At 43.3% G+C, this 20,494-nt stretch overlaps 1 protein-coding gene across 3 annotated transcripts in view; it reads right to left on the minus strand.

Annotated features, from left to right (window-relative positions):
• Palld (palladin, cytoskeletal associated protein) overlaps nucleotides 1-20,494 on the minus strand; it is a 356,672-nt gene that overhangs the window by 17,848 nt on the left and 318,330 nt on the right. For 2 of the 3 annotated variants that reach the window (XM_051182479.1, XM_051182477.1), the window contains 6 exons: nucleotides 15,891-16,574; nucleotides 9,734-9,869; nucleotides 6,811-6,909; nucleotides 5,955-6,005; nucleotides 4,585-4,806; nucleotides 2,878-3,027 (listed from right to left, as the gene is read on the minus strand). In XM_051182479.1, coding sequence (XP_051038436.1) covers nucleotides 2,878-3,027; nucleotides 4,585-4,806; nucleotides 5,955-6,005; nucleotides 6,811-6,909; nucleotides 9,734-9,869; nucleotides 15,891-16,574 — 1,342 coding nt within the window. The remainder of the gene's footprint in view (nucleotides 1-2,877; nucleotides 3,028-4,584; nucleotides 4,807-5,954; nucleotides 6,006-6,810; nucleotides 6,910-9,733; nucleotides 9,870-15,890; nucleotides 16,575-20,494) is intronic. The other variant, XM_051182476.1, reaches the window with a different exon arrangement.

Raw genomic sequence — 20,494 nt, forward strand, 5'->3', positions numbered from 1 at the left:
GGGTAGAGCAGCCTCCCAGCTCATGTGTGGCCCCCAGCATCAGCTGTGTTGTGGGTGTGGTTCATGCTGTGGTAGTTGTGGGATAGCTGTGTCTGATGCCACCCTTCTTCCCCATGGGGGTGGTAGAGAGAACAGCATGTGGTTAGAAGACCACACAGCAGCAGCTTTACAAACTCCATCCCAACTGACTTGCTCGATCCCCAACAGTAATGTGAGTTGGGCTGCCTCTCATAGATCTGTCCTTTAACCTCTTGGTTCACAGGGTCTGCCAAGTGTCCAGCTATAGTGTATGATGGTGAAATTGTGTCTATGAATCAGAATAATTACAACAACTAACATCTGTAGAAAATACATTATATGTCGAATAAACCAAGTGCACTATGTAAAGCCACATCATTATCCTTGTTTTCCATAGGAGGAAATGGAGAAGTGAACTCATTCCTAAAGGCCACAGGTAATGTGAGGGAGAGCTGGTCTGGGCTCACAGCTGCCGGATGCTGGAGCACAGCCCCGGCTCCTCTTAGACACCATCTGTGTTGTGTCTTTCTTCTGCTTTCCTTCCTTCACTCCTTTCCTTTGTTTACAACTTGGAGGAGCGGGAGTCTCTGGTTTATACACAGGATTTGGGTAAGATTATATTTTTTAACTGAAAAATGTAATTACATGTATTTATGAGTGTAATCTGATATTGTAAGTATGCAGTGTGTACTGATCCAGTCTTTGGTGTCTCCTTTTAACTAGTGACTGCAGTACAGTTTGTCAAAACAGTTTCTATAACCAGACATACTGACCCATGGGTCTGGCTGTCATGGTGAGCTCCATGCTCTGCCTTCCCTTGTTTAGAGCTCTTCCGTGCACAAACACAGTTTGGAGGAGAGCTAGAAGCAGATTCAGTTGCAGTTTTGCATCTGCATTCTTTTGCTCTGTAAAACAGCTTATTCCACCAACAATTTCAAACATACCAGGAAAATGCACTGAAATTAATAGCAGGGACCAGTTCTGGCAAAGTACTTAGGAGCACGGCTAATTCTACCTCATAATAAGTCCCAACCTTCCTAGAGGGAAAGCAGACTAGAGAACCCAACCAAAAGATTCTGGGTTTCGTTGAGTTCTCCAGTATTTGCTTTTAAGTAGTCAGAAAACTGAAATTTGTTTATAGTTGAGGAAATACACCAAAAACAAGAAAAAAAAAGGGGCAAGCAAGTTCCAGTCCTTTTTCCCTTCCAAACACACCAAATAGGAGCATAAGCATTAGGGCATTACTTTTATGTCTGTCTCTATGTGTGTGTGAGTTCACATGTGTGTGCAGGTAGGTGCACGTGTGTGCAAGTGGAGGCTGAGGCCATTCAACCTTAGTTGTCTTCCCTCAGTCACTCACCACCTTATTTTTTGAGATAGGGTCTTTCACTGAGTTTGGAGCTCACTGACTGGGCTAGCGTGGCTAGACACTAAGCCCCAAAGATCTGCCTACGCCTGCCCTGTCAGTGCTCGGTACCATCACAACCCAGCTGTATATGTCGGTGCTGTCGACTAAGTTCCTCATGCTTACATAGCAGGTGATTACTCTCCAAGCCATCACTGCACCATTTAATAATGGTTTACATTCCATCTTTCAGGCAGTTGTCCTGTGGTCATGAATGACAAAATTAGAACCTCAAGAAGGTGCATTAATATAGACACTTACCGAAGATGAAGAGGTTTCTGTGCTCTTTTATAACCTGATCATCTAGATAAACTGTCTTAATCTAATTTTGATAGTATAAACAGTTATCTATATATAGAGCCTGGCATGTGAATAGGAAAGTCTTGTTAAAAAAAAAAAAACTCTCAAGTCTTAAGGTTTTGCTAAAATATCACCTTCTCCCACGTAGTACTAGCCAGGCTGACTGTGATTAGCTCAGAGGTAAAGAGACATTGGGTAAGTTCATCATGGTATGACCATACATTAAAATATCTCCTAACACAATATTTTTAAAGTAACGAAACATGGAATGAGATAAATAGACTGGAATGTTTAAATATGACTTTCTTCATTAATTATATAATAAACTTGTTCATTTTAGGCCCCTTTAATTTTAGTTCCCCTCTTTTAAATACATGACTTATATTCTTCTGTGATAAGGAAATCACCTTGTTACGCATACAAAATAACCTCCTGTTCATGTTGTTTTTGTGTGTTCCTCATTCCCAGAAAAGTGCTGTATGATACCTAATGATCAGGAATCTGCAGGTTTGAGTTGGGAATGTGATGCCCCACAACTAGTTATTAAATTCTAAGAAGGCAACTGCTTTTCTGACCCTATGTCCATGAACAAACAATATATATATTGGATACAAACAAATCCTAAAGCTGTGCATAGGTGCTATTGGTGGGAAACTCTACTGGTAACTGAAATTCTGGCCAAGATCTCCCTTCATGTTTTACACACTTTTATTTTTTTAAGTAGTTTGGTTTTGTCTGTTATATATATATTCATACCACCCCTGGTCTGCATTCTGTTCCTCTTCTTTATTTTTTGCATGTAACTTTATTGAAATTATACAGTTTATTCTTTTACAGGCTTATTTTCTATCTCCAAAGTTTGCCCTCTTTCTACTGCAAATCCATAAGTCCAGTGAGAGGTGATCACATAAGATACTTTTGATAGTATTTGCAGAAGGAATGATATGTGTGCCAGGATCATTCCCATAGGAATTCCTGATGGAATAAATGCTTGCAAAAACAACTTTTCTATCATTGAGAGAGAGAGATGGATAAGAGAGGTAGAAAGGTCAGAAAAAGCACATCTTCAACCTCTTAATTAAGTAGTTCCTCTGCCTGAGCAAAGGCCTGAAATCCTAGACATAGACACAGCCCAGCCCTCCATCTGCTTTCACCTGAGGGTTGGCAGCCATGATTGTGTAGTTCCCATCATCCTCTAGGGTAGAGGCCATGGTATACAGGGAACAGGTCCCATCAAGGTCTCTCTGGATGGTGTAGTGATCACTCTTTGGAGAAATCTGCTTCCCATCCTTAAACCAATAGATCTGTGGAAGAAAATAAGGATAAAGACTATGTGTGTCCTCTTACCATTCAGATGTGTAGCAGTGCCCAGTCTTCAGAGGTAGCTGTTAAAATGCTAAACCAAGCATCTCATGGGAGACTGAATTATGAGCAATAAAAGGAGGTAATAGCAAATTCAATTTCATTTTAGTTTTAAAAAGATGTGTGTGTGTGTGTGTGTGTAAGTGCACCCACATGTGCACTTGTAGAGGCTGTATGATGATATCAGGTCTCCTGGCACTTGAGTTGGGCTGTAAGCCACCTGATGTGAGTGCTAGGAACCAAACTCAGGTCCTCCAAAAGAGGAGTAAGTTCTCCAAACTGCTGAGCCATCTCTTTAGCCTGCTGTAACCCAATTTTGTTTAATAAATATATGCATGAAAATATATCTCTTTGCTCATTGAAGTTGCCCTTTCCATTTGAATTATTTACATGAAGTGATATGTGTGTATTTTCCTATATACAGCCTTGGCAGTGATTAGCTCTATGAAGTGGCAGTATAGGCATTTTTATTTTCTTTCAAACCATATTGGCAATTGAAATGTATTACTTGTAAGGTAAAGATGAAAAGCTTGCTTTATAGAACAAATAGCGACTTGCAGTGGGGAGGGAGGCAGTATACCAGGAGGGAGGAAGAACACACAGATGGATACAGATGGACGATGGGGGGGATGGCCACTATTGTAATTCTGGATCAAGATACATATGATCCATGTTTACCAATCCTCCCCATTATGTTTTTTCTTAAAAAGAATGAAGTGTAATTGAAGGGTACAATATTTTTTAAATATGTAAGTTGGACTGATTAAAAACTATGTGTTAAAAATAATTAGGGAAAAATAAATCTCAATCAGACAAATGAATTTTGTGTAAAGTTCCATTTTGTGCAGGGCAATGGTAATGGAATGCTGTAACAGGAAAGTGAAGGGTGTCTGGCCAGGAGGTAGAACCAGCTTGGTGGGGGCATGAAGGGCTGGGGAGGGCAGTTGGGAGGGGATGAGCAAGAACAAATACGGCAAGAAGATATAGGAGGGTGCCATGAAACCCACCTGAGTGTGTGCACCTAGATGTTAATGAAAAGCCTTCCATCCCAGAGATAGGAAGACCATACATATTTAGTTCTGAATAAACACACCCATTCTTACACTCTTAAGCAATAGCTTTCCTAATTCCCTTTTCCCCCTTTGAGACAGGGTCTCACTATGTAGCCCTGGCTGTCCTGGAACTCAAGTTGGCCTGGAACTCACAGAGATCCACTGCCTTTGCTAAGACTAAAGGTGTGCACCACCTTGCCTGGCTTTCTTAACTATTTTTTTTTTAAAGTTGGATCCCAGTTATTAAAAACTGTGTTATGCAGCAGTAACCACCAGAATTAGATTAAGTTTTAGCTCTAAAATTAAATTATATAAGGCATCCTAATATGAATTTTTAGTGACTCGATCATTTCTGATGAAGCAAAGGTACAACTAGAGAATTTCTTCCTGTGTGTTGCTCAGGTACTTCGTTACAGTGATGCTTGAAAAGTGATGTCTTCTGCTTACCTTTGGCTTTGGATTCCCAGCCACCCGACATGTGAAAGTCACAGGCATTCCCTCAAAGATCTTGTAATGTTTCAGCTTCATCTCGAAGAAGGGTGCCGCTGCACTCTCGGCGGGTACGTCCGCATACTGCCCCTCGTCCCCTGACTCGTCCACAGGAGACCGTTCCAGCCGGTACTCTATCTCACTTATCAGCCTCTGCTCACAGCTGGATACTTTATACTCCTATTCCAGACACAGAAGGTCCAAGTCAGCTTCTCCCAAGACAGTAGCTCCCTCAATAACAAACCACAGGGAGGTAGGGTATTTTTACAGTGACCCATGGTTTGGGCTCAATTCAATTTCATAGGAAAGAAGAAAGCATCTGGAATTGAGTTTGTGTGATATTTAAAATCATCTTCAAGTCTGACTCCCAAAATAAAACAAAAAACATAAGTAAACAAGCAAATATCCACTACCTTTATTGGGAAGGGGTAGATAGGAACAGTTTAAAATATGAAGGAAAGGATGTCCATACTAAGCACCTAAGAAGATGTACTGGTCTCTTCTATTAGGTAAAAACAGATGTGAGTGGGGCAAGCAGCTACAACAGTGTGCAGAATTTTATCAAGTAAAGGGGATAGCAGCATGTTTTTCTACTTTTACTTCTTTTAAACACAATACACATATTACATTGGGGCTCCCTCCTAAATCTACAACTATAAGGCCAAAGCAAGATTGATGGTACAGCCACAACTTTGGTTAGTAACCAAAACAACCTCAAGACTATCATAAGTGACAGTGTTCAGGTACTATTGAGTAGGAAACTTTTATTTATTTATTTATTTATTTATTTATTTATTGAGACAGACTCTTGCTTTGTAGCCTAGGCTGGCCTCAAGCTTGCCCATTCTGCTGCTTCAGTTTTCTGAGTGTGAGATTGCAGGTGTGTACTGCCACTCACACTTAAGAGCCTGCTTTAATTATGCTTCTCCCTTTAAAAAGTTTCTCAACCTGAAAATAGTTCATTGGTCTGAGGAAAGGAATACAGCAGTCTGAGTAAAATTATGAAAACCACACACTGCAAGCTGTTTTACTTCATATAATTACTATCAAATGTACCACCCCTGCCCCTCCCAGAAGGGTGTCTAATGAATGGAAAATTTTTTCCTTGCCTCAAAGTTTAGTGTATTTACTCATGCTAGAAATTAAAGCCAACTTTGTAGCTAAACGATAAGAAAAGGTACATTCACTTGAGACTAAATGAAAAATTGATATCAGCCACAGTATTTATAATTACCACACGGCAGTGAAGACAGACACACAGATACGAAAGGAAGCACAGAAGGGAGGTACAGTGGAAGGCTGGACAGAGGAGAAGGGTGGAGCTTAACCTTTTGACCGTCCAGAGGACCCCCTACAGAAGCCCGAGGAGCCCCAACATCCTGTAAAGGCAGAAAACAAGAGGTGAGTACTCGCAGGCAGGTGAAGCAGGAGTTCTAACTTCCTTTGAATGGGACATTTGTGCTGGCAGATGATGAGCTTGCAGCTTCCAGAGGAATACCTGTTCTCAGGGACAGGGACAAGAGTTCACTTTCTTTATGTTTTTGTGGGGCCGCCTTTGTTTTTCATTTGAGACTACATCTAAAACTCTAATGGATTTTTAGTATAATTATAAAGCAGATTATACCAGATCTACAAGATGGCTTTGTGTGTGTGTGTGTGTGTGTGTGTGTGTGTGTGTGTGTGTGTGTGTGTGTAGTAGCAGGGTCATAAGACATAAGATAGCCCCTAGGACTCTGTCAGTTAGTGTTCTATGATCACCCTCATGAAAGAGGTCAGAGGCTTTCTTTTGTGAGCATAGGGGTCTACTTTTCGCTGACATTAAGAACGTGATGGGGACTCTTATTAGCTTACTTCAAAGAACACGAGTTAAATGGTTTTTCCATACAAAACCATTTTGTGTTAAAGCATAGGACAGTTTGAAAAACATGAAGACACTGGAAAGGGAAACACGCAGATCAATGCAAGGAGTCAACCATTCCGTAGAGATGCTCTAGTAATCAGTCAGCAGTGTCAGGCACCTGCCCAGTGAGTACCACTTATGAGGTAGACGGAACAGCATCCCTGCTTGTCTGTGACTTGCCTATTCCATGCCACACAACTGATCTCAAGGATAGAGTTCACAAAGAGTGTGGAGAGTGGGCAGAAAGACAATTTCGTCCCAGGAAGTTCAGAGCAGCGGGGTACCTGATTGGCTGCTGTTTCTTCTGGCTCCTGGATGTTGAAGACATTTGCACTGTCAGCACCGAGCAGGCGTCGAGCCATTCTTTCCTCATATGTTAGCCTCTGCACAAAACAAGCCACAGAAATACAACATTAGAGGAAAATCATAATTATACATTGCTAATGGAAAAAGAATAAAAATGTAGAATAGATTTTTGACGTTTTTTTTCCTTTTCTGTAACTAGTCTCTCCTAGTGTCTGTTTCTTTTTCTGGCTTCAGTCAGGAATGAATGGCCTTCACTGGCCTTTCCTGCATCATATGGCCTAAGCCAATGCTTGGAGATGAGGAAACTAACCCTGGCAGCTACCTTCTGATGTGACACAGATCCAAGGGAATTAATAAGCGACTATGCTGAACACACATGGGATAGCTGTGTCTTCCTTAACCTTAGCAAAACCAAAAAACAAAAAACCCCAGAGGACAAAGGGTGCTTTTAAAACAGCAGAGAAAGATGTTCTTAAACTTAAAAGGGATTTTCTCTCAAAAAACGTTCACAGGTTCCAGAGCATCCAATCAGTTCCAGCCAGTGACTGGAAGAGAGCTGCTCCAAAGGTCAGGTCATGAGCACTGAGAGGAAAAGCAGGTGTTGCTGGCAGAAACAACTCTACAGGTCAGTTCCCACATGTAACACAGAGAAGATGCTCAGTTAACAGGAGCACGTGTGAGTCTGAGGTTGCCTCCACCTTGGAGATTGCCTCAGCTGATGAGCAGTGTAAGCAAATATAATCCAGGAAGAATGACTCCACATGGACAAGCCTGCATCCAGCATCCACAACTGGTGATTTCTCAGATGTGTACTGCTTGCCCACTAGGGGGAGGACTGCTGCTCACTCTGGGCCATTCCTCTGAGTGACATGCCAACAGTTTTGTGATTCTTGTACTTGTGTGTTTTTTCCATGTGCCTTAGAATTATGGATCTGGGAGGCACTTTGAGAGCTCACAAATCTCTTTGGGGACATTTTTCAAACAAAGGATCCATTAGAAATATGGAATGATTAGTAGGGAGAATCTAAAAATACTATAAAAGTACAAGCATTGTTTTAGATGAACCTTAGAATTTCTGAATGTCAAAACACTGTTCAACATTTTCTAATCAGAAAAATATGTTGGATGAATTTACAGTTTCCAGTAATTGCTGGTTCTGGTCCCAACTGAAACTGGGAAGTGAAACAGATCAAATGCCAAATAGCCCTAAGGTTGAAATTATTTCATTTGCTAAAGAAATGGCAGGGGACACGGAGATGGTGTCTGAATGTTGCAGGGAGTGATTTGGTCCAGTGATTATACAAAGTAATTTATCAGTTCTGTTCACACATGGGAATTCAGTTTTCAAATGGAGTCTGGTGGAGAATGCTGTCATGAGTGGGAAGCCTGTTCACTTAGGCAGAAGTATCACTGGTACCTACTCCCTCACCAAGACGCCCCTGTGACCTTCAGAGCCAATTTCTCTTCACAATTTGGTTTTTATGTCACTGTGTCATGTGGAGATACAAGCCCTTGTCCATAGAAGCCAAAATAAGTAACAGACTATTGTGTAATGAGAATCCCTTTTTTTAAAAAAGGAACTTGGCTTTTCTTGTCCTAAACTATCAAATGCGGGATTGATGAAACTAACCCTAAAAAGATAAATATAAATAATGTACACATGCCAATTATATGGTCCAGTTGTACCTTATAGAAGTTTATTTTTATTCAAGGGAACCCTCATCCATAAGGAATATGTAAGTAAAAAGGAAATAGTGTGTGCTAGGGAGAGTTGGAGAGATGCCCTCACCTGGCTACAAAATATTCCCATTAGCATCTGTTTTAATCTTCCAAAGGATTTTGTTGCCAGAGCCAGGGAATGCTTCCAGAGTATGTGCAATCACTGTCAGGGAAATGCTTCCCTCTTTTGCAGGGCCTCAAAATCTAGTGAACTGAGCACTGCAAAGCTTGATAGAGTGTAATCTCACTTAGATTAAGAGCCCTTAATCATTAAAATCAGCATCTATTACCCCCGATCTCTAACTTGCCAGTTAAACGGGGCTCACCAACATTTTTATCAATGTTTCTCAATTATAAATCTCAACGTGAAAGCTTTTTTTTTTTTTTCTGTTCTGAAAAGGTATCTGAGAAGGTTTTATACAGAGGCTCTTCCTGCTGAAGAGCCAAGCTTATTTTTCTTGTATTTCATGATAAATCAAAAAAAGACCCCTCTCCCTATGATCAGGCTGACTGATTTGCTAGCTTTTCCCAGCCCTTTAAAAACTTGGAGTTGGTAAGAAAAGAGTAAGCAAGCAAACGAACACAGTTGTGGAATATTTAAGTAGTGAATGAACCATCTATTTCTCATCATATTGATGGATATAGTCACTAACCTACAGCCTTAAGGCATAAGTAGGTTTTCTGTTTGCTTTGTTTTGTTTTTGGTCATGTTTGGAAGTTCTGAGTTTGCTTTAAAACTCGGAACAAGGGCTGTGGGACAGGCACTGCTCTGAGGTGACGGTGGAGTGTCTACTCAGTCAGGAAGGATAGCATTCCACCTTGGCAATGGTTTCCCTAGCATAGGTTATTCTGGGTGGAAGCCTTTCATATCAGTTCCCCGCTTCTGGGGTCCTGCTATCCCACATCACCTCCCTGCTTCCTAATGAGGAGCCACAGAGCTAGGATGGAATCTGTGGATGTGGACACTTTATAGTAGCATCATCAATCATGTGTTGCTGTGTCAGCCCTAATCGATGCCTATCCTACCTCCTTTTCTCTCCCACTTATTAAGAGCAGTGCTGAGACTCAGACACAGTCTGGTAGGCAAGTCTTATGAACCCGAGCCTTAGTGAACCAGGAGAAAGGATCTGAGAGCGGGAATCTGGGATTCTGAGTGTGAGCCAGCCCCTCTTCCATCAGTACCGGCTGGCCATTGTTCAGAAGGTCCTCCTTGAAGCGAAGTTTCCGCTCCAGGTCTTGGATGACAGCATCCTTTGTGCCTTGAATCTCCTCATCCGAGGCTATTCTAGCAGTTCTACTGGCCTTCTTTGGAAATCCCCTGCACAACAAAAGCATAGGGCAGCACAGTCAACATGAGTCCAAGTCAAAGATTCAAGTTCAACAAAGGAAGTATAGTATAGCAAGATGCCATTCACAGTATCTCTCTTTAAAGCATCGGCAGCCACTCATATGACAAGAACCATGAAGATGCTTTCAGGAGTTTAGGAAGTCCCAGCTGGAACCAGTTCTTGGAGAAGGTCTAGATACCCAAGAGGGAGCATCCCCAGTAGCTAGGCAAATGCCCCAAGCAGGGAATGCCTGCCTTTCGATCCTAGGGAGTAGCAATGTGAAGGGGAAAAGCAATGTGGCTTGCTATCAGGGTTAAACAGACTCAACCTTGATCTTGTCAAGTCTCTTAAAGTTACTTATTAATATTAAGTACATAAAAATGAATGAAACATGAATGTTAGGAAGATTTTAAAAGGACAAATTTGTCATTTCTCACCTGATTTAAAAACAAACAAACAAATAAACAACTTTCTGGTTCTTCATAATTCACTGTATTCAGTGACATGGCTTGCCTCCTTGTAAGCAATACGCCATTTATCGGAAATACTTGGGGCCAAGATTTGGGGATGCAGCTCAACTGGTAGATTGCTCACCTAGCATGCACAAAAACCTGGGTTCTATACTCAGGACACAGATTAAACTGGGTGTGTAATGCCTGACTTCCCAGTATTCAGGAGGTGGAGGCAAGAGGGGCAGAAGTTCAAAGTCATTCTCAGCTAGATAGCAAGTTCAAAGCCAGCCCAGACTATACAACATTCTGTTTAAAAAAGTGAAAATCCTTCATGTGTCTTATACATTTTATACATAAAATACAAGGACATTCTACACAGAATCCTTAGTGTGCCTGTATTTTGAGTGTGACCTATCACAGGAAAACAGGTGTGGCATTTTCCACTTATAGTGTCTCGTGAATGCTCAAAACAGTGTGCATTTGGGAGTTTCAGAAACTGGATTTTCACTTTAGGGATATGTACCCTAAAATACATTTGCTACTTCCCTTCCCATTTCCACGTATCCTGTTTGACTACTGTAAGCCTGAGTTATAAGATTTTTTGGTGTGGTTTTATACAAGAGGGCTCTGACAGGTCTGCATGGCTTTCTATGGAAAGTAGTAAATCTGAACTCCTACAATAGGTCCCAGTAAGGAAACGCAGCCTGGACCCTTCTTTTGGAGGGCTGAAGCAATTCCTGCACTGTGCACCAGGGGGCACCAGTGCTGCGTGCTGGATAGGTGTGGACTCCTGGTTATCTCAAGCAAATAGACTACTTTCCATTTCTCAGTGGGTGGAAATCAAGGAGAGACTGAACGAAATGCAAAAGGCAAACAAACGACCCTTCACTACCCTATCCAACATAGTTGAATTTTGAGGTTAAAAAAAAAAAAAGCAAGTCAAAGAAAAATGCACTTAGTATTTCCACTTACAAAGAGGCAAAAGCTAAAGTCTAGTGATGGGGGAGGTAGCTCTCTCAGTGCCTGGACCAAGGGGTCACCATGACCCTGAGGAGCTGTTAGTGGCAGATCTGCAACTTCATTCCAAACCCAATTCAGTAGAATCAGAAACTCTGGGCTGGAGTTCAGCAGTCGGTATTTAACACCCTCTCCAGGTCATTCTGATACAGGTGGTAAAATTAGGAAGAATTACCAGCTGTGCAAAGGATAACACAGAGCCCTTTCCTCTGGCTTTGACAGCAAGTCACTTGCCCTTTTAAATAGTATCCGTGTGGCTGGGGCAAAGGCATTTAGAGCATCTTCCGGGTCAGATGTCCTGCATGCCCCCCTCCCACCTTGATATACTCCTTCAGGTCAGTTCTAGCAGATGGTGAAAACAGCTTTGTAGCATCCAACAGTTCCAGCCTGTCTTTCCAACCACTTCAAGTCCTTTTCCTCTACTGAAATGAGTGGTCCCAGGGTAACTCAGTTTCACAACCATTTCAGGGCTTGAAAGCGCAGGCTTCAGATCCTTCCTATATTCCAGGGTGTCATACATTCAAGAATATGTAAAAGGTAGTATTTTTAAAAGTCAGCACCATTTTTAAAAATTTATTTTACATATCAACCCCAGTTTCTTCCCTCCCTCTTTCCCTCTCTCCCACCCTCTCATGCCCCTCACCCCCCCCCCACTACACATGTAGGGTGATGCCCTCCAGGAGGAGTCATCTAAATCTGTCAAGTCATTTGGAGTAGGGACTAGGTCTTCTCTCCTGTCTCTGGGTTAAGGGAGTATCCCTCCATGGGGGATGTTCCCCAAAGTCCTTTTGTGCACCAGGAATACATCCTGGTTCCACTGTTTGAGGTCCCTTAGACTGCTCAGTCCTTCTGGCTGAGACCCATATTCAGGGGGTCTGAGTCAGTCCCATGCTGGATTCCCAGCTATAAGTCTGGGGTCCTGTTAGCTCCTCCTCGTTCAGGTCAGCTGTCTCTATGTGTTTCTGCAGCGTGGTCTTGTCCTCCCTCTCTGCATCTGGATTCCAGTTCGGCTCAGTGTTTAGTTGTGGGTGTTTGATTCTGTTTCCATCAGCTACTAGATGAGGGCTCCATGATGGTGGATAAATTAGTCCTCGATCTCATTATCAGGGAAGAGCATTTATGGTAGCCTTTCCACTGTTGCTCAAGTTGTTAGATGGGGTCAGTCTTGGAGGTCTCTGGACATTTCTCTAGGTTCAATTTTCTCTTCAAACATATAACAGCTCCCTCTTTTATGGTCTCTCTCTTTCTCTCTCTTTTTTTCTCGCCTATCCCCTGACTCAATCCTCCTAGACCCACATCCTCTCCTCCCCTTCCCTTTCTCCTAGCTTCCTCTCCACTCACTGCCTCCCCCATATGATCAGAAGATCTTGTCTCTTCCCCTTGTATGAGGGACCTTATATGAATCTCTTAGAATCCTCCTTGTATCCTAGTTTCTCTGGCGGTGTGAATTATAGGCTGGTGATCCTTTGCTCTATGTCTAAAATCCACATATGAGTGATTACATACCATGTTCCTCTTTTTGTGACTGGGTTACCTCACTCAGGATGGTTTCTTTAAGTTCCATCCACTTGCCTGCAAATTTCAAAATTCCATTGTTTTTTTTTTCCCCACTGAGTAGTATTCCATTGTGTAAATGTGCCACATCTTCTTTATCCGTTCTTCAGTTGAAGGGCATCTAGGTTGCTTCCAGGTTCTTGCTATTACAAATAATGCTGCTACAAACATAGTTGAACAGACGTCTTTGATGCATAGATGTGGATAATTTGGGTATATGCCTAAGAGTGGGATTGCCGGGTCCTGTGGTAGGCTGATTCCCATTTTCCTGAGGAACTGCCATACTGATCTCCAAAATGGCTGTACAAGTTTGCACTCCCACCAGCAGTGGAGGAGTGTTCCCCTTTCTCCACATCCTCTTCAGCATAAGTTGTCATTGGTGTTTCTAATTTTAGCCATTCTGGCAAGAGTAAGATAGTATCTCAGAGTTGTTTTGATTTGCATTTCATTGATACCTAAGGATGTTGAGCACTTAAGTGTCTTTCAGCCTTTTTGACTTCCTCTAACAAGAAGTTCTCTTCAGTTCTGTACATATTTTTTTAAATAGGGTTATTTGGTGTTTTGGTGACTAGTTTCTTGAGTTCTTTGTATATTTTGGATATCAGCCCTCTGTCAGATGTAGGGTTGGTGAAGATATTTTCCCAGTCTGTGGGCTGCCATTTGGTCTTACCAACTGTGTCCTTTGCCTTACAGAAGCTTCTAAGTTTGAGGAGGTCCCATTTATTAATTGTCAATCTCAGTGTCTGTGCTACTGGGGTTATGTTCAGGAAGCGGTTTCTTGTACCAATTTGTTCTAGGGTACCTCCCATTTTCTCTTCTAAGAGGTTCAGTGTGGCTGAATTTATTTTGAGGTCTTTGACGTATTTGGACTTGAGTTTTGTACATGGTGACAGACATGGGTCTATCTGCAGTCTTCTACGCACCATCATCCAGTTGTGCCAGCACCATTTGTTGAAGAGGTTGTCCTCTATTGTATACTTTTAGCTGTTTTGTCAAAAATCAGGTGTTCGTAGGTGTGTGGGCTTCTTCAAGGGAGAGGAAATTCATTTAAGGTTAAGAGGGCAGCCACATAGTCTCATGGTTTATTGGGCTGGTGTAGAGCCGAGGACCCATGGCCTAATCTGGTACTACTATTGGGTGGCACAGAGATTAGCATTTCTTTGGTATAGTTTCCACAGGCACAAATCAGCATGGCTGCTCCATTCATTTAAAAAAATGTTAGGAATGCCTGGGCTCTTTTGTGGTGATAATTATACCCTGGCTCCAAAAGTAATTGTGATACATACAGCTAATAATAAAGAACAATGCAAGCCCTCAGAACTGCCATCCTTAGAAAGATGTCTAAGCCAGGGCTCAGAATGGACAACTGTCTCCACTTAAGATGATTTAGGGTGTGACCACACAAAGCAGTTGGAAGATGAACGTGACCAAATCCTGGATGAGGGGTATTAGGGTGGATTATTTATATGGTACTTGTTTAGCTTCCTGCATGCACGATTCAGTAGGATTTTATTGATGGAACTGTCTGCAACCTCCCACTTCATGAATCAATAGTTGGTTTCTCTCTCTCTTTTTTTTAAGTTGGTCTCTATTTTATAGTAGACAGTGCTTCATTTGCTCAAAAAAACCCCCAAAAAACAAAAAACAAACAAACAAACAAACAAAAAAAAACAACCAAAAAAAAAAAAAAAAAAAAAAAAAAAACCAAAACCAAAAACAAAAAACAAAAGACCACTGGGGAGAAAGTTTTCCTGAACAGAGGGCCATTATAGTATCATTCCTGTAAGAATCTATTCCTTGACTTCCATGATGGTATCATTCATCTAGGAATCTATTCTTTGACTTCCATACTCATTTTGACTATACTATTTCCAGTCAGGATATGAGAAGAAGCCAGATTTCAAACATGGAATTCATGTAGTCAACATTTAGAAAATGTCCAACAAAGAAAGTCACTGTCATTCCTGGGTTAAGGCTTGCCACTCCCAGGTTAGGGCTAGCTACAGCGTGGCTGTGTACTGTGATATAACTGTATCCCAACCAGGGGAAGCTTTAACTAGGACTAAAACTAAATTCTGTCTTTTATTCCTCTTTTCTCTCTGGGTGTCTGGCAGTCTGCAGTAGGATTTCAGTAGGAACAGTGGAGGCAAGAGTTCTAGCTTGTTCTTGACTAACATTTCCTCTTTTAACATTAGATCACCATGCTTTAAAGTTGGAATTCAACAAAAACACAAATCGCAGAAACACTACAAACTCATGGAAACTGAACGATGCACAATTGCACCATACCTGGGTCAAAGAAGAAACAAAGAAAGAAATTAAGGACTTCCTAGAACTCAACGAGAATGAGGAGACAACATAACGAACTTATGGGACAGTGCAATGAGGAAACATGTGGCCTTCATTCTTTTTTGTAAGTTGCCTTGCTCATGGTGTTTTGTCATGGCAATAGAAAAGCAACTAGGGAAGGGTTGTATAGTTTCTCCCTCTCACTAGATGTTTCTTAATTATATTAGTCTTTCTAAGACACTAAGTATATACTCAACCAAACCCCATCTAATATATGTTACACTGAGCGGAGCCGAAACAGGACCTGGGAATCAGACAGGACTTCCATCTCAGTTTAGTGACTGTGTGGCATGCTATGTTAGTGGGGGGGATATATCTCTTAGTAATGTGCCCCATGAAATAATGTGAGCTGCCTGCTGCATAAGCAGCAGCGAGGACCACCTTGTTCATATGGAAAGCACTGAGGGAGATTTTGCTTTTGAGAATTTTAAGCATTCATAAGGGATAGCATCTGGGTAATGGAAACCGATTGTCACTTAGCTGCTGGACGTGATGTCTGAAGGCTGGGGTGGTGGTAGGGGAGGGATGTTGGATGCTATTTGGGACTCCTGGGTATCAGGCTTGGGGGGCACACTGTCACCGGGAGTCTGTGCAAGTGCAGCCCCAAGGTGAGAAGACAAGCAGGCAGGTATCACTCACGCGGGGGTGACGCCCTTGGGCAGCCCCAGGGCGTTGACAGCGACGGGTGGTGGCTGCGAGGGCAGCAGGGCACTGAGGAATGCTGCAGGTGTCTGGCTGGGGCCGAAACGGGCTGGCGAGGCGCAGTGCGAGGTATTGCTGGGCAGCGGTGGTGGAGGCGGTGGCGGCAGCGGGAACACGTCGGGCACCGGGAAGGCGGCCGAGGGACTGAAGGCCGGGGGCGGCGGTGGCGGCGGCGACGGCGAGGACGGGCCCCACATGGCCTCCGGTTCCACGAAGGGTGGCCCAGGAGCGCGACCGAACGGCCTGGGCGTGGGGGACAGAGGCGATGGCAGGCTGGACGAGCTGGGACTTGAGGTGGGCGTGGCCAGCCCCGACGCAGGACCCAGGTTCTGGGCCGCGATGAACTGCTTGGGGCGAGCATAGTTGAAGGAGCCGGAGGACTGCATGGTGGCGGCGCGGGAGGCCAGCGCGCTCATGGGCTCCGCGGGCACCGGCGACACGCAGGCCGCGAGCTCGGGGAAGGCGGGCGGCGGCGGGAAGGGCGGCGACGGAGGCGCGCTGCTGCCGCTGCCGCTGCCGCTGCTGCTGTTGCAAGAGAGACCCGGGGGCGCCGGGGGCCAGGCGCCTGCCTCCTGCTCCAAGCGCACTTGGTTCTGCAGCTGCTGGAGCTTCAGAGGATCCCTGGGAACACACAAGAGAGAAAAGCCACAGCTTTAGAGAAGGGGCTCATCCCAATTTCTCACAGGTGCCTGACTCGAGGTGGACCCTGGATATGGCACAGGTCATCATAGTGAAAGGCGTGGTCCACTCTGGACAAAGCAGGGAATGGTAACAGCAATGGCTCATTTCAACCCAATTGAAGGGCTGTAGGGATTGCTCTGAGTTCTGATCTGAGAGAAAGTATTGCTTTGGATGAGGTTAGATTCCCAGACCAATGGCTCCCAGTGGCCTGTAACCAGGTCTAGGGGATCAGTCACCCTGCTCTGGCTTCCAAGGGCACTGCATTCACCTGCACAGACCCACACACATAAATAATTTAAAAGACCACTTTGCTGACTGTAATGAGCTGTTGTCTGATTTCCAACAGCTGTGTTGTAACAGAACTAGTAGAAGCATTAAGGAAAAAAAATGGAGATGAGTTCTGAGCCTTTTGCAGGTAAATTTTGGGGAACATTTTCATCATAATAAGAAAGCTAAAATTAAAAACAAAAACCCCTTGAAGTTGTTTTTATAGATCCCGGTTGGTCTGCTTTGCCTCTTTCACCGCCATCAACTCATGACAAGCTGAGTTTTCCCCTTCAAACTGCATGCAAAGTATGATGGGGGAAGCTGAGGCAGGAGGATTGAAGATTTGAGGGTATCCTGGGCCACAGAGCAAGAACCTGTCTCAGAAGACAAAACAAATCTGGGCATGCTGGCTCATACCAGCAACTCCACAAGTGGCAAAGAACAAGGGCCCAAAGTTCTCAGCTACAGTGAAACTTCTTTTCAAGGGTGTATGGGTGCTTTTGTCTTCATGTATGTATATCTGTGAACATCCTGTGTGCTCAGCCTTCTCTCCAGCTGAATTTTCATTTTTTTTTTTTTTTAAATAGAAGTTACAGAGCAGCTAGAGCCCCACTCTTTGACTCAGAGGTTTTCTTGTTTGGATTAACTGTGTACCTGCTTTATTTTGTTCAGTCAGGTGATCATAGCCTACAATGGCTGGCCATGAGAATTTCAAAAGAAGCAGGGTTTGAACAAGCAGGTCAAGCAGGTACAGTTCCACGAGAAGGCAAACTTGTGCTCTCAGTGCACTCAGTGCACAAAAGTGGGGTGGGGTGAAGGGGGAGTAGGTGGCTCATGGAGAAACACTTGGCTGCACCAAACACCACCCCTAGAGTTCAGAGCCCCCCAGAACCCACATCAAAGTTGCATATGGAATAGTCCTTTACACTGTGTGAATATATGTCTTTGTGATTAGTTTAATAAAGAAGCTGACTGGCCAATAGCTGGATTGGATGAGGTCAGGAAGAAGAGTCAAATTGAGAATGCTGGGAGGAAGAAGGGCAGAGTCAGGGGAGTTGCCAGCAGATTCAGAGAGAAGCAAGATGGGCATGCCAAAAAGGTACTGAGCCATGTGGCAAAGCATAGAAAAGAAATATGGGTTAATTTAAATGTAAGACTTAGTAACAAGCCTGAGCTATTGGCCAAGCATTTATAATCAATATTAAGACCAAATGTCGATTACTTGGGAGTAGCTTATGGGACAGAAACTTCTACATACAATTGGGCACACTTGTTAATCACAACATTCAGAAGGCAAGGATAGAGGGTCCCCAAGGCAAGACAGCAAAGTATCCAGGAGAAACAGTGAGCTCAGTGCTCAGCCTAAGACCTTGCTTCAACATTTAGGTTGGAAAGCATTGGAGGAAGACACCAGACATCAACCTCTAGCCTATACATACACACATACATCTTACACACACACACACACACACACACACACACACACACTCTCTCTCTCTCTCTCTCTCTCTCTTGATCATGCATATATACCACACACATTAAAGAAAATGACAAAGGATTTTGTTTGCTTATTTTTATCCCCAGACAATTAATCTTCAAAAATGAAGGTTCCAGAAACTCAAAGCAATAAAAAGAATGGAAGGCGTAGGCAAAGAAGCTGAAGGTTTATTATCAGGTGTCATTAGAGGGAGGAACATCACAGGTTCTGATTTCCTTCCTATGCCTTTGATAATTATCCAGTGGAAAGATCACACTTACATCCCCAGAAAGGCAATGAAATCTTTTCTGGAGAACCGAAAGCAACAAAGAGAGGATGGCTCTGAATTCCTAACCTGTGCGAAGCATCAAAGATTTTTAATAACAAAGGACTTGATGGGATCCCACTGAACCTAATTTGAATGTTTGAAAAGTAACCCAGCTGCTGCTGAGACTAGCCACTCCCATGAGATTCCAGATGTCTGTGTGGTTTGGTAGCCTGTTCCGCACATGTGTTCCTACTTCGTGTGTTTAGGACCAGACTAGGAATAGAACTTGTAAAAGCCACCCACCAGCTCCAGAAGCCATTGCCCAGCACTCTTGTTCTGATTTCCTCAGAGCACATTAGCTGTGGGGCATGCTCTCATGCTGTGGCTGATGATGCACCTGGTGGCTTTCCTCACAGGCTCTGCTCCCTGCCCTGCCAACCTCACTCTTCACGATGGATGGCAGGAGAAACACAGATGTATCTGAAGGCAATTTAAGTGTGGCTTGCATCAGCAAATAGCTGAGTGGTGCTGGAGCTGGTCCAGAGACCACAGACCTTCTATCAAGGAGGAGGAGATGGTTCTCTAGAACTACCTATATTGGTTTTGACTCCCTCCATAAAAATCCATCTTGCTCGAGGAGGAACTAAATAGTCCCTTTTCCTGACTGTGAACACAGAGTGACCAGCTGCCTCAAGCTCCCGCTGCCATTGATTTTCTGCCACAATAGTCTATTTGAAAAAGAAATTGGAAGAACTACTAAATGTGTTAATCCCACATGGCCTTGGAGCTGTCCAGGCACCACTCAGAATATAGTGGTTTGCCTCCTGTTGTATATTAGAATAGATATGAAGAACTTCACCAGGTTGTTACTCTCCCATTTTTTCAGGGCTCTAGCCTGGAGTTAAGAGCATAATGTTCAAGAAACACAGGGAGATACAGGAGAGCAAAACACTGACTACTAATCTTCAAGTGTTGGACTTGACTTGTGCTCGAACAACAGTTTTATTTAATCATTTAAATGGATTTGATGGCAGAAATCTGAGATAACAAAATGTGGGATTTTTAACACTGTCTCCATTTTCATTTGGTGGCTTATGGAAGTTAATTTTCAGATATAAGAGGGCAAAGAGAGTCATGCTCTCTGGCAATTACTCACAAGCTGTCATAAAAAAAAAAAAAGTGGCTTGTCTGGTCTGGTCTCCCCACTTTATACTGCTGGCTTTTCTCTGAAAATGAAGCTACAGCAAACCTTTTAGAAATCCTGCTTGTGCAAGAAAAGTTGCCCGTAAGCTCCTGAAAAGCCTTAGTCACAACCACACTTTCAACATCGCAGTGCTCAAATCTTTGGGTATACACAACTGATCCACCAAATTCTCCCCCGCTTCCTTTTTCTCCTCTCCTCACCACACCCCCCAATTCAAAAAGTCTAAGAATTCTCTCACTCTAAACACACCCTGCAGCTCTCAAAGTTTCAATACCCAGTTTCAATAAAACCGCCCAGAGTTTCTGTGAAGCGCCCGCCATGGTCCATTTACAAACAGGAGAAGAGGTAGGGCATCATTTTCCACGTTAGAGTCTGTTATTTCAGCATCTGGGTCTGCCCTTTGATTCATGCACTACATGAGGCATGCCACATAAAAGAAACCTGACCTTCGATGTAATAAAAACACAAGCAAGTAAGCAAACAAACAAACAAAAAAGCTGGGCTCATATTTCCCTCTCAATACCGTTCTTCACTTTTATGGTTTCTTGCAGGAATAGCATGTAGACCATTAGATTTTGACAGTCGCTATTGTTTTGATGTTAGTGGCTGGCCGCCTTCCTCTCAAAATCCTGTGCTGGGTCTTC

Source organism: Phodopus roborovskii, unplaced genomic scaffold, assembly GCF_943737965.1.
Source record: "Phodopus roborovskii unplaced genomic scaffold, PHOROB, whole genome shotgun sequence".
Taxonomy (NCBI): Eukaryota; Metazoa; Chordata; class Mammalia; order Rodentia; family Cricetidae; genus Phodopus; species Phodopus roborovskii.